Source organism: Petromyzon marinus, chromosome 23 (genome assembly GCF_048934315.1).
Source record: "Petromyzon marinus isolate PM22_M1 ecotype Great Lakes invasive population chromosome 23, UKy_Petmar_22M1.pri1.0, whole genome shotgun sequence".
NCBI classification, from domain to species: Eukaryota; Metazoa; Chordata; class Hyperoartia; order Petromyzontiformes; family Petromyzontidae; genus Petromyzon; species Petromyzon marinus.
The window spans coordinates 8,665,803-8,678,320 of record NC_133689.1 but is presented as its reverse complement, the minus strand read 5'-3'; the positions used below and the strand labels follow the sequence as shown (position 1 = coordinate 8,678,320).

General features: G+C 43.5%; 1 protein-coding gene across 15 annotated transcripts in view; it reads right to left on the bottom strand.

The window, feature by feature from the left end:
- Positions 1 to 12,518, bottom strand: part of LOC116945264 (regulating synaptic membrane exocytosis protein 2-like) — a 264,074-nt gene that overhangs the window by 166,369 nt on the left and 85,187 nt on the right. For 14 of the 15 annotated variants that reach the window (XM_076069014.1, XM_076069015.1, XM_032959632.2 and 11 more), the window contains exons 2-3: positions 6,075 to 6,288; positions 2,954 to 2,965 (exon numbers count right to left, since the gene is read on the bottom strand). In XM_076069014.1, the coding sequence (XP_075925129.1) occupies positions 2,954 to 2,965; positions 6,075 to 6,288 (226 nt within the window). The remainder of the gene's footprint in view (positions 1 to 2,953; positions 2,966 to 6,074; positions 6,289 to 12,518) is intronic. The other variant, XM_076069007.1, reaches the window with a different exon arrangement.

The window sequence follows — 12,518 nt, the reverse complement described above, 5'->3', positions numbered from 1 at the left end:
TGTTCATTTATCTCAATGTTGCCACACGTTGTTAAGTGGCTAACAACTAGAGTTGCGTGCTTTGCTCGTTAAAAAAAAAAACAAATGGAATCGCTCAAAGCTTGTGCGGCACTCGGCCATGCATGACACATTTGGGTACCGTGTGCAATGTGTTCAAAGGTGAGGAGGAGCCCTTAATTTCTAAGAGTGCCTTTCAGCACGTAATGTGCAAATGTGATGTCCCAGGTGTTCTTGGATCGCACGCTCCTCTCAAAAGTCTGTGTTGTTACTTTTTGGTGTCAACGTCAACTGCTGAGAATCTCATTGCAGGTTGCTCAGCGCCTCACCCTCAACTTCTCCGCGTGCATGCCCCTCCTGCACTACGGCTCTTCTGTGTACTGACCGTAATGCATCATTCGACGCCGTGGAGTGGCCAGTAAACATCGAGTGATTGTCCCTAAACGTGCGCTCGGAGCGTTGGCGTAACAGGCAAATGAATTAAAGCCAGGAGGCGTGACCTTGCAAATATGAAACTTGAATTTTGATTGGCACCCCAATGAGACTGTTGATTGTTAATACTGCATAAAATATGCATTCACATAGCCTCGCCAATGCGACACCCCACTTGACAACAGTGGGCACGACGCAGGAAGGAGCTGCCGGAAACGTCTTGCTCAGCGCGCCTGCAGATGGAGTCTCAGATTTAACTTTTAGTTTTTAAAGGTCAGATGGTTAATCAACACTTAATCTCAGAGCGGAAGCTTTCGAACCACTATTCCGGGAATTGGCACGCCTCATCCATCTCGCGATACTGTGGTGGTGTGTTTAAAAATAAAAAAACATGTGCTTGAAGGGAGCTCAGGGTTAACAAGATATATTTAAGGACAGCGCTTAAATGTAACTTCCTTGCCCCGAATAAGATCAACTGTCTCTAACGAGGAGGTGCGAACGCCTGCGACGTCAAGTCACTTGACACACGTGACGACGTGGGCGTTCCGGAATTTTTGTTTAAAACTTACGTAGTCAGAAACGAAACCGCCTGCAAGCTGACCAAACGGCATCTACAATAAATCCGACGCAAACTTAAGAGCCACGCCCGTCATCGCGAGGATCAACATTCCTGAACGTGTTTGAGCGATCAGAAGCCAGCCACGGTGCGGAAAACAGCTGACACGTGCGCGCGGAACATTGGACCAATGAGTTGCACTGCACTTTCTGAATGTTTCGTTTTTATGGACATCGTGACGGGTTTTTTTTTGGGAGGTTTGTATGAATATGTACAAAAACGTAGCCAGTTTTTTTTTTTAAACGATGCCATCAGTTTCCTTAGATTCGTGTGATATAGATATAGATTATGGTTGATTGTTTTAAAGTATTGAGTAAAAATGACTTGGATATATGTACACTACTCGGAGAGGAGCTGTAATTTCGCAATGGGAAATACAAAAAAAACAGCTGTAATATCCATAATTTGATCACAATCCTGTAACTCGAGGCACTAATAGTAATCTGCTTTTTTCGCAAAACATAAAATGCCAATATAATATGTATTGTGAGGTTGTTTTTGCATATTTTCTAGTATTTAAAGAATAATCTGGCGGAAGAATTACATGAGTCGGAGCAGAAGTTGAAAATTTACATCAATTTGAAAAGAACTAAACTAGAACTAAAAACGTATTTTTTAGTTTTGCTTCACCAGGTAAGTCCCACTGAGCTATATAGCTCTTTTTTCAGAAGCGACCTGGCCACAAGTTTTAGCTCAACGAAGTGGCTAGTCATGTGGAAATGTATAGCCGCCAAGTACTCTCAATGCATGTTCATTCTAAATGTGAAGGGAAAAACCGGAGGACCCAGGGGAAGATCGTCACGACTTTCTGTATCGATAACCTGGACATTCCAGAGCAGATTGAACACCTATTCTTAATGTTCTTCATGCCAAGTGTGAAGCGTAGGAATTAAATATTATTCCAATAAACATTGCATTTTTCAGGTCGCTTTTGAAAAATAGCTATAGAACTCAGTGGGCCTCACCTGCTAAAATAAAAATGCAAACTCTAAATATACAAGAATCATGGTTGGGATCAAACCCACGACCTCCTGCAAACCAGGTGAGGTAGTTAACATCTCGACACCGTGGTGCCCCAGCCGCGCCAGTCTTCTGCATTCATTACTCCCATCTCTTTGGTGTCACTATCCTTTATTATGATGATTGTCTTCTGAACTTCTTCCACCGTTTCAACTCAATGTGTATTTGTCGCAACGGCCCGCAGCCACTAACAACATAGTTATTGTTGGGGTGGAGATGATCCCAGCCAGCAGGCAGCCAGCATACATATTTTGTTGTAGAGTGGTAAGATATATTTACGAAATAATTCAGCTGTACTAGAAACGAAATCTACCAAACACGACTAAGGAGTAATTTTTGGACGTGAGATGGTCACCGTTGATTTTGTAATGCCAGTTTTGCCTCCTAACTTAACACGTACAAGGCACAGACGTTTGCCCCCTCAAGAGAAATACCCGGCTTCTTTTTGTGAGTTACATTCTTACGCTTATCTTCTCTCTTTGATTGGGCAGAAAGAGAGTAGGATTTAACGCAAACACGGCACATTAAACAATAACACAATGCGACACGAGGAAAATAATAAAAATAACAAGTACACCAATGTACTTCTAGCAATAATCCAATGAAACGAAATAAGCCGTTAACCAATGAGCCATCAGCCAATGAAATACAATTACAAATAAATGCACGGGAAAAATAACTTGACTGAAACTGTCGTAGCAACACTTTTTACAAGCAATGAATATTTTAATAATAAATAAAATAAAAACGGGCCGGTATTTTTGTGGTGTTTTAAGTAATCGGACATTCGGTGGATATTTTTTTTTTTCCCCATGGTGCAAATCATTGGTCCTATACGTGAACAGCGTGAAGAGAGCAACGAGAGTAGGAAGAAGAGACAATGCCAACCACTTTATCCTCCTGTGTCCAAGCAGTAAGCGTCCAAGCAAAGCAGAGGAAAGGAGGAGGGGAGGAAGGGAAACAGAGAGGACCGGTGAAGTTCAGTTCAGCCACAAACATAACAACAACGCGGTCACAAGGCCAGAATCCGTTGCTCAAGTTGGCATCTGATACACGACTATAATTGAACTAAACCAAACAACGTTTTTTTTTTGTTTTACCAGGTAAAACCCACTGAGCTATACAGCTATTTTTTTCAGAAGCGAGCTGGTCACAAATGATAGCTCAACGAAGCGGCTTATCGCGTGGAAATTTATAGCAGCCAAATACTCCAAACGCTTGTTTCTAAATGTGTGTGTGTGTGGGGGGGGGGGGGTACCGGAGGAGCCGGAGGGAAAAAAAAACATGGAGAGAACATGCAAACTCCAGACATTAGGGTCAGGATCGAACCTACGACCTTCTGTGTACCAGGCGAGGGAGATAACATCTCCCCACTCCGGCGCCATCTGTGCACGGTGAATTACACCACACTGACCCTCAACTGGTTGGGGCCCAGCTTCAAGCCTAAAGATTTGTACAAATTGCGAAAACAGCTTGAAAATAGTGCGCGACACCGCATTCGTTTTATGTAAAATATAAATACATTAACACCTGAACGCACGAAATGGTGAACGTGTTGTGCGTGCGTCATTTAAATAAATTTCAAAGGAAACATTAAAACCAAAGTTACAATTTGTAATTATTTAATTCACGTAATCAAACAAAAAATATTGTACCCATGAAGAGGTGCTGTAGTTCAAAATGCGGAGCTCCATTTTTACGCCAGTTATAAATTGATTGGAGAATGCAGTTTATTATAATTGTACATTTACCCAGGATGGTTTCATAGTCACACACCCTTTTATCTCCAGAGTTGCCATTGCATTTATGAGGTTTTTTTTTCCATGTTGGAGGACAACAAAGTACCCGAAGAACACCCACACATATGGTAGGAATGCATGAATAACTCACCAGACAGATCAATGACAAAGATCCCCCGTGTAGCCTTAACAGACTAATGGGGCAAGTGCTGTTAGCAAGCACCTATGAAGGCCGGCACGGCACACGGTGGGGTGGGTGGCCAGCACCACGCCCGGCCGCCTTTGTCTCCCTAGTGGTGATGTTTACACACCAGGCACTCATTTGACGCTGTGTCAATCTAAGTGAGGCCCAGGACCAGTTCAGATAATCGTCACTGGTGTTAACCGTGAGTGGGCATCGAACCCGGGTCGCTGGGTTCGTACCACTCCCCTAACTGCTACACTACCAGATGGCTCACACACACGCAATTGGCTGAAAACAATTGGAATTAGATACATCTGCAAAGTAGCAGATAAATGTTTATTGTAGCATAATTTGGAAGCGTAAAGTAGACTTACCTTTTGTTGGACGTGCCGAAGAAATAAATAAAGCTAGTATTATTTATTGCCTTAACTTTCTATAAAAATACGTAAAATCGAAAGAGAATTGGCATAAAAAATGAATCATAGCCGCTCGACCTTCTGCGTTAGTCAAAAAAATCCAGGCACACATTACTAATAATGAGGGTGGTTGGGGGCGCATGTGGAGTGACGTCATGCGCGGGACACACACACACACACGCAGCCTTGAATGGCTCGTTATATTAGTTGCTGCGTCTATTTCTTTACTAGCTTTACTTTCCATAAAGAAAGGTGAAAATGAAAGCTAGTTTGCGCGTAAACAAACTTTCGTTTCCGCTCCACCACCTTCATGCGGAGTGACGTCACCCGTTCATGATTATTAATGACGGGGGGGCGGCGGGTTCCATGTGGATGACCACCACCTAGTCATGATTATTAATGAGGGGTGGCTGGTCGACGTGGAGTGACGTCACGCGCGTGACACACAGACATTCTTGGCTCATTATATTAGTAAGATATTTTTTTTTATGACTTTATTTCGTTAATGCTCGTCCTCAAACCGGGACACACTAATGCACAACATACCACGTGCCAACCCCCAAACTGGCAGTGAGCACGTAATTATGGATCAACGATGACATGCTCAAGTAAACACAGCAATGGCGTGCAATTTGATGGAGACATAAAACAGAAATCGCTCAACTTTAGTGTGCTTATTTAGCATGTTTAATTGCTTAGTGCTGGAGTATTAAGGGGGTGATTAGCAAATACTAAAGGTCACATTAAATGATACATGCTTTGGTGGAATACGCATGTATCACTTAAGAAGTTCCGTACGACAAATACGGCACGCGTATTTTTTCGTGAATGCTTAGGTTAGCTGGATGGCCTATTTGCAAGAACGCTTGGAAATTAATCACCGCCTGCTAAAGTTCGGGGAATAATTTGCACTTTAAAGTTCCTGTGAACATAATTGGGAATAGACGGTTGCTGGTTTCGTGGGGCAAAATCCAAAATCAGACAATTTCCTGCAAATACGTAATTTAAGTGAACTAATACCGCGCCTCCACAATTGCACTTTGTAAAACTTCCATCGTGGTCAATGGACTCGCACCTTCTTCGAAATTTAAAAAAAAAACACGATTGATCGGCTAGCATAATTATTTCAATATTCCCCTGCAAATGTGCACTTCTTTTGATTTCAGAGCATGCCTTTTCTTTTGTTATAATAACACATGCTTGCCAGCAGTCGCATCACGGGGGTGATTATACCACCAAATGTTCCAATTATCGTCGCGATAAATTAGATATGTTTTCGTCACGTAGCTCACAGTTAACATCGTCTTCAACAAGGAGACAAATGTTTATGCCAAATAATATATTTGTTGGCCGAATATGCACCTGCGATTAGCACGGTTGGCTACGTACGGTGCACAGTAATTTCAACATTCAATGGAATGAAATCTCGCACTGATCCTCCTAGCCCAACCCCTAACCTCACTGCTGGAGTTTTACTAGGGCCCATTTTTTTCATTATTCACTTTTGAGTTTTGGCTTTTTACAGCAGCCAAGGAATCCACAGACTCCTGACTGGGGAGAAGAACAAATGTCGCAATAGGCAAACCGGATCCCTGTTAAAAACAACAACAACAACAACACAAACAAACAACAACCACGCACAACACAGACGGAGGAACAAAGGATGTTACTTTGTTGGAGCGGAGGGTGACCCTTCCTCCGCAGCGGGCACAAAACTTCGTCTGGCAGTAAGAGCACAGGTGGCCACAGCCATCGGCGAACTTGGTCTTGAGGCAGATGCCGCAGGTTGGGGCATCGTCCTTGGTGTCGGACGCCTGCTTGCGGGTCTCGTCGCCGATCTTCTTGATCTGCTCCTTGTAGCTCTCGAACTGCTGGTGCAGACGCCTGCAGGCAGGTGGGACAGACGGACAGAGAGAGAGAGAGAGAGACGGCGTGACGCTACTAGCCCGGAGGGCTCTGCTCCGCCACGGGGCCCTGTTGACGTGTCCGCGTTCTACCGCGCTTGGTCCGGCTCGTACAATGCGCACCTCCAACGAGCACGGTTGGCTACGTACGGCGCGAAAGAAGTTCAACATATTTCGATTTAAAGCTTTCGTGACTGCAAGGATTCATCTTCTTTGGTCCTTTCGGTAAAGTCACCACGTAGAATGTGAATAAAACAATAGAATAACACGATAAAATTCTCACGACGTTTCGGCCACAACGCAAGCGGCCGTCTTCAGGTGAAAGGAACAGACCTGTCGGGACGACAGAGCTTGACCTTACCGAAAGAACCAAAGAAGAAGTTCAACATACATGCATGGATCCATAACAGATGTTTTTGGGTTAGATCACGTAAATATAAATGTGTCGTTAAACCCGTCACTACCCGATGCAGCAAACCCACGATAGTTTCTCTCCAATACACCGGTGTGCTGCAGTAGTAATACGTGACAAACATTAATAATTCGCTTTGCGGGGTGGTGGCGGGTTTTATACGACACGTTTATATTCACGTGATCAAACCCAAAAAATCCTACGTGTTATACATACATCGATACAGCTCGCATGAGATTTAGATGAGAACAGATGCTTGCGTGCTCGTGTATTTATTACGGACCGCAATCTGCCATGACGCCATGCGACACGTGCTCTACAGCTTTCCCGTACCGCGCTGAACGAGCACCATTGTGGAACGCGTCGCGAGCAATGCCTGCAATGCCTGGAAATCGAAGTGCAATTGTTTTCACTGGCCGCATTGCGCCGATGAGACCTATTAAAGTTTCAACCGGTCCCGGACTGGCCTGCTTAACACACGCGCTGCGAGAAGACACTGCAGCGACTCACTGTTGTCCTGGGCATCTCCAGCATCGACTCAGACGTGAATGGGTGCCTGGTGAGGCGTGTAAAGATCGTGGAGACGAAGGCAAGCCGGGTGTGGTTTCAACCACATGACCCTTTCATGTGCCTCTTCGGCCTCAACAGGCGCTCACGAACAGCACTTTCCCGGACAATCTGCAAGGCTATGCGTGCGATGCTTGTTTATTTGCATGCGTGTGTGCGTATCTAGAAACACCATGCAGTGTATTACATCAGTGGGAGAAATAAATAACGGCTTGGACAAAAGCTATTAACAATAAACAAAAAATGTCCTGCACATGGGCTGGGCTGACAGCTGACTGACAGTTAAGCAACAAAACACCAGCATGAAGGAGAGGCTCTCGATGGAAACCCCCTCCCTGGGAGAATGGAGCAGCATCCAGCCTGGGCTTTGACCGCAACAGCATTCGCACACAGTAGTTTGCAACACAATTACGGGTTCGCTTTTGATGGAACTAGAAGAAAATAAACTTATCAATTGGCCCCAGAGTGATGGAGACGCCCCGAGGAAAGTTTGTTGCAGGATTGTTGAAATGCACCTCGTCAAAATGGGCCGCATGTGTGATTAGTACGGCAAATCCACGAAGGATAAATTCCTGCGGATGGTGTGAAACCAAAACGAGAGTATGCTTCACACGAAGGAAATGTAAAGCTACGATTAGAGATACATTTGTGCCTCTTAAATTTTTGTATTCACGCGAATGCAAAAAACCTCAAGAAACCAGACACGATTATGCCGGGATTTTTGGGTAAGTTGCAAATGCGACCCAAAAATAAAAACCCCAACAAAATACGTGAATACTTATTTGGAACTATTTAAAAGAAAAACAAAACGTTCTGACCAGAAACGTTGTTCCCGCAAAAAACAAAATTAAATTAAAATAAAGTACAGCAATGAAGCACATAGCAATCAGAAACTTTGCCAGTTTAAACTGCAGGGTTTAGATTCTTGTTTTACTGTTACCCACACTTTTACTGTGATTTTTTTAAATATATATTTTACCCCTTCATTAAATTCAAGTGTTAATTAAATGCATCACGCGTCAATTACATGTACACGTAATTTAAATGTGCGTAAGAATATTCTTTGGTTCTTTCGGTAAAAGTCACGTAGATAGAAAAATAATTTAAAAAATGATTTTTAAAAAACCACGACGTTTCGATTGCAACACATCTCTAGCCACACCCACTCCAAACATATACAACCTTTGTCTGCAGTGGCACTGCCTTTGGCCGCAGGAGCTCTCTCGCTACATTTCTTGCTGCCTCAGCAGTCCGCCTGCTGTATTTGTTCACCTGAGGACGATTGCTCGTGTTGCGATCGAAACGTCGTGGTTTTTTTTTCATCATTTTTATTATTTTTTTCTATCTACGTGACTTTACCGGAAGAACCATAAAATATGAATTCCTGCAGTACACGAAAGCTTTAAGTCAAGATTTGTACAGAAGTAATGTTGTGATGTATCAAAAGCAGTGTTAAAAATCCAGAAACGTCTCCCGTCAAGGCCACGATGTTATTGATGATGAACGTGCGGAGTTGCTCTGCTGTCTACATTAGGGTTATCATCCAACAAAATTAGTCACGCTCTAAGTTGGCCTTAAGGGTGTCGACTTCTGATTTAAAAAAAGGGGTTGCTCAGAATCACCACTCCCGAAATACAATTACCAAACGGTGAAACACAGCAACGCCGAAGACGGTTCGCCCCGGACGCGGCAGAGTCGCATCTGTTCGTAGGAGGTGAGCGATTACAGCCGTAGCGGGTGAAACAAAACAAAAAAAAAGGTTTTACGGTTGAAAATACCGCCGGGGCAATGAATGCGTGCGGCGCAGGGCTGCGTTGAGCCACACGAGTTCGAAAACCTTTCGTTAGCGTTTCACTATTGTTAGGCGTGTGCAGAAAACAAGACATATGCACAGCTCAGGTGCTAAATTGTTACGAATACAAAAACAAATGTGTAGGGTGCGTGTGTCAGTGCAGCGGTTACCGCGACGTGCTACGGACACGGCGACCCGAGTTCGATTCCTGCCCATGAGCAATGACATTGGCGAATGTTTTAACCAGTCCTGGGCCTCTCCTAGCCTCAAATGAGTACCTGATGTGATAAAGACGGCTGGGTGTGGGTGCTGGCCACCCATCCCCTCGTTTGCCATGCCGGCCTTCATAGGTACTCGCTAAAAGCACTTTGCCGCAACAGGCTGTTAAGACTATACGGGGGATATGTGTCTTTTGTGTGATTTAATATTTGTTAGAGGGCATTGTAATTCACTGACCATGAGCTAATTTCATTTATATACTGGGCACAACTCCTCTTATCTGCTACCCTATTACACGTGACTTATATTGTCCGCAATAGCTATTTGGTCCATGAAAATTCCTGAGTGGCCCCATTCTTTCAAATATTTTGGTTATTTTCCACTACATCTTTCCCACAGATAAAGGGAGTGAATTCGTGGATAGCCCCGCAGGGAAATAGGATCTGCAATATTGCCCCCTCTACATAACCACAGACGAGAGAGGCATTCTCCGCTATCTGTCAATGGCTTTTGTGGTGAAATGAAACAATGATGATCAGTGGAACGTGTTAGTAATGGCCATGTTGTTTGAAAATATTTAAAATTATATACAAAACTATAATATTTGACACATTATTTAATTCATGGATACATCGCTCTTTCTCTGTGTGTGCCAAGTCCTTTCTTAAAGATGTCGGCTTTCATGGCTTTCCTTCCATTTAGCTCTAGCCATGATATTTACTCAAGAACTTTCTTTAGATGCTCCTCCCAGTTGCATCAAATTGTTCAAATTGCATACGCAACTCGATTCCCCGTCTTCCCCAGTTACCTTGTACCCATAATTTTCCCAGTCGAAAACAATTAATATTCAGAATCTTGTCCTTCTCATTACATACCCAAGACATTTACTTTGGGTGTCTGTAATAATTATCTTCATGATTGCATCTTATTTTTGTGCCTGATAAATAAATGCGTACAATGCATTAACTTAATCTTGGATCAGGTAAGAGCTCATTGAGACCAGAGGCATATTTTTTCAAGCGAGATCTGGGTCGAACGCATTCTAACTGATGCATTGGAACTACCAACACGTTCCGATGCTGCAAATTGAAATAGTGTATACTGCAAAAACAAAAAAAATTGAGGAGGAACAGGGTACAATCAAACGTATTAAGATCTTCTATGATACTTTAAGCTGAATAAAATACCCTCGGCAATATCATGGTTCTTACAGATGCTATTTTACAAGTGCCGAACCTGTGCGGCAAAAATTGTATTGTAATTAACGTTGTATTAACGCTCACGTATCCTAATGGGAATTCATAACTTGCAAAAAATGTAGTTTCCCCTTACCCTAATAATTTATTTTGATTATCAGATACCCACTCGACTGAAAACAACGTTTCAAGCATTCCCACAACATTTAGGGCACTTGAAGGGCTGCGTTGAATACCCCAGCAATCTTGCCTTGCAGACAAACGCTCGCTTAGTTCACACCCCGACGAAAATGAGATGTGCATTAAACTTGCTTAACCATTAACAACTGTCGCAACAACAACAACAACAAAACTAAACACATTCGACAATAGCATTGTGGTATTGAAAGGGAATATATATATATTTTAAACTGTGACCTTTTGGGCACATGTGTGCTATGAACATCGCATGCTATTAAGAAGAGCTATTGACCCAAACGTTGCCTATTATATATTCATGCTGGACTTCTCATTGTCTTGTGCTCGGGCACGGGTTGGCGCTTGCACTTCGCAACTCCCCCTATCCCACACCCCCTCTATCTCTCCCCCCCCTGGCTCCTCTTACGTATATATATAGCCCCGTGTCACAAGCAGCCTCCTTTTGCCCATTTCAGCAATTTGTTTATTGCTGGGGTTGTTTCCACACCTGATGACGGGCACTTGTGTTGCGCCCGAAACGTCGTGATTTAATTTATTTTATACCTACGTGACTTTACCGAAAGAACCAAAGAGTATTATATATTGTTTTTTTTTTCCTTGTAAGAGAAGCGTCATTGCCGAATGCGTCGATGTTTGTGTTATCCGTGGTTGCGCGCCACAGCCAACGCAGCAGCATCATCATCATCATCGAACAATTAATAACTGTAGACCTGCAAATCCTCAAGGGCAGTAGCGTAGTTGAATTACTTAACTATTGGCTTTTCCAGACAAATATTACACGTAATTACAACTATTGAGGGAAAAGCACAGCTGTACGAGTGGTCAAATGTTTTGAGGCGTGTCCGTTTGTCAAAGAAGTTGCATTCACGCTGCATTTGCTGAACGCATAAATAACCTCGCCTGATGAAGCTAGTTGTAATTACTGGCGAAACGTCGTACTCAGATTGTAAATGTTGTGGATTTACTCTCCAACGCACCGGTATGTGCTGTACTCGCAACGAATTGGTCACGTTCTGTTTACGTGACAAACCTTACTCGTTGGCTGTGTCGGGTGGTGGTGGGTTTTAACGACACATTTATATATTTACGCGATCTAATCCTCCCAAAAAAAAACCTGTATTAGGCATTTACATTGACACACATTTCAATGTTCAACGATAATTTACCTGGCTGTCTTCTCACAGTGAAGGGAGGGAAAGCCGGCAAACCCAACGGTGTTCTGACGCACTAACCTCTCGACATACCACCAATGCAGTGCTCTGTAACTTTCCATTGGGACTTGTAACAATCTTTTGTTGCTGCAAAGTGTAGTATTTGACGTCTCGAGTAGGGTCGTTAAAATCGGTTTCGTTTTCTGCGATATCAGTAACTGCATGAATCGGTTTCATGAAATAAAAAAATAAATTGCGTCAGGTCGCGTAAATGCAAATGTGGCGTAAACCAACCCCGACCCGACACAGCCAATTAGTGAGGTTTGTCACGTGAATAAACGTGGCTCTCAGTGACTCCCATCAGCACACCGGTGTGTTGGAGAGTAAACCCACGACTTTTGCAATTTGAGTTAACGACATGTTTGTTGGTGATTACAACAACGCGCTTCATCAATTCTGGCAAGAAACAGGCATCAGGGTCGGGATCGAACCCACACCCTGCTGTATACCGGGCGAGGTAGTTAACATCTCGCTATCGTGGCGCCTATAGACCAACAACAACAACAACAGTTGGGTCTATTGGTGGGTTGCGTGTGGTGGGTTCAAGTGTGGGTACCTCTTCCAACACGTCTGGTCAGCGTGCAAGAGGAGACCAGATACACTCCTTAGCTTCCT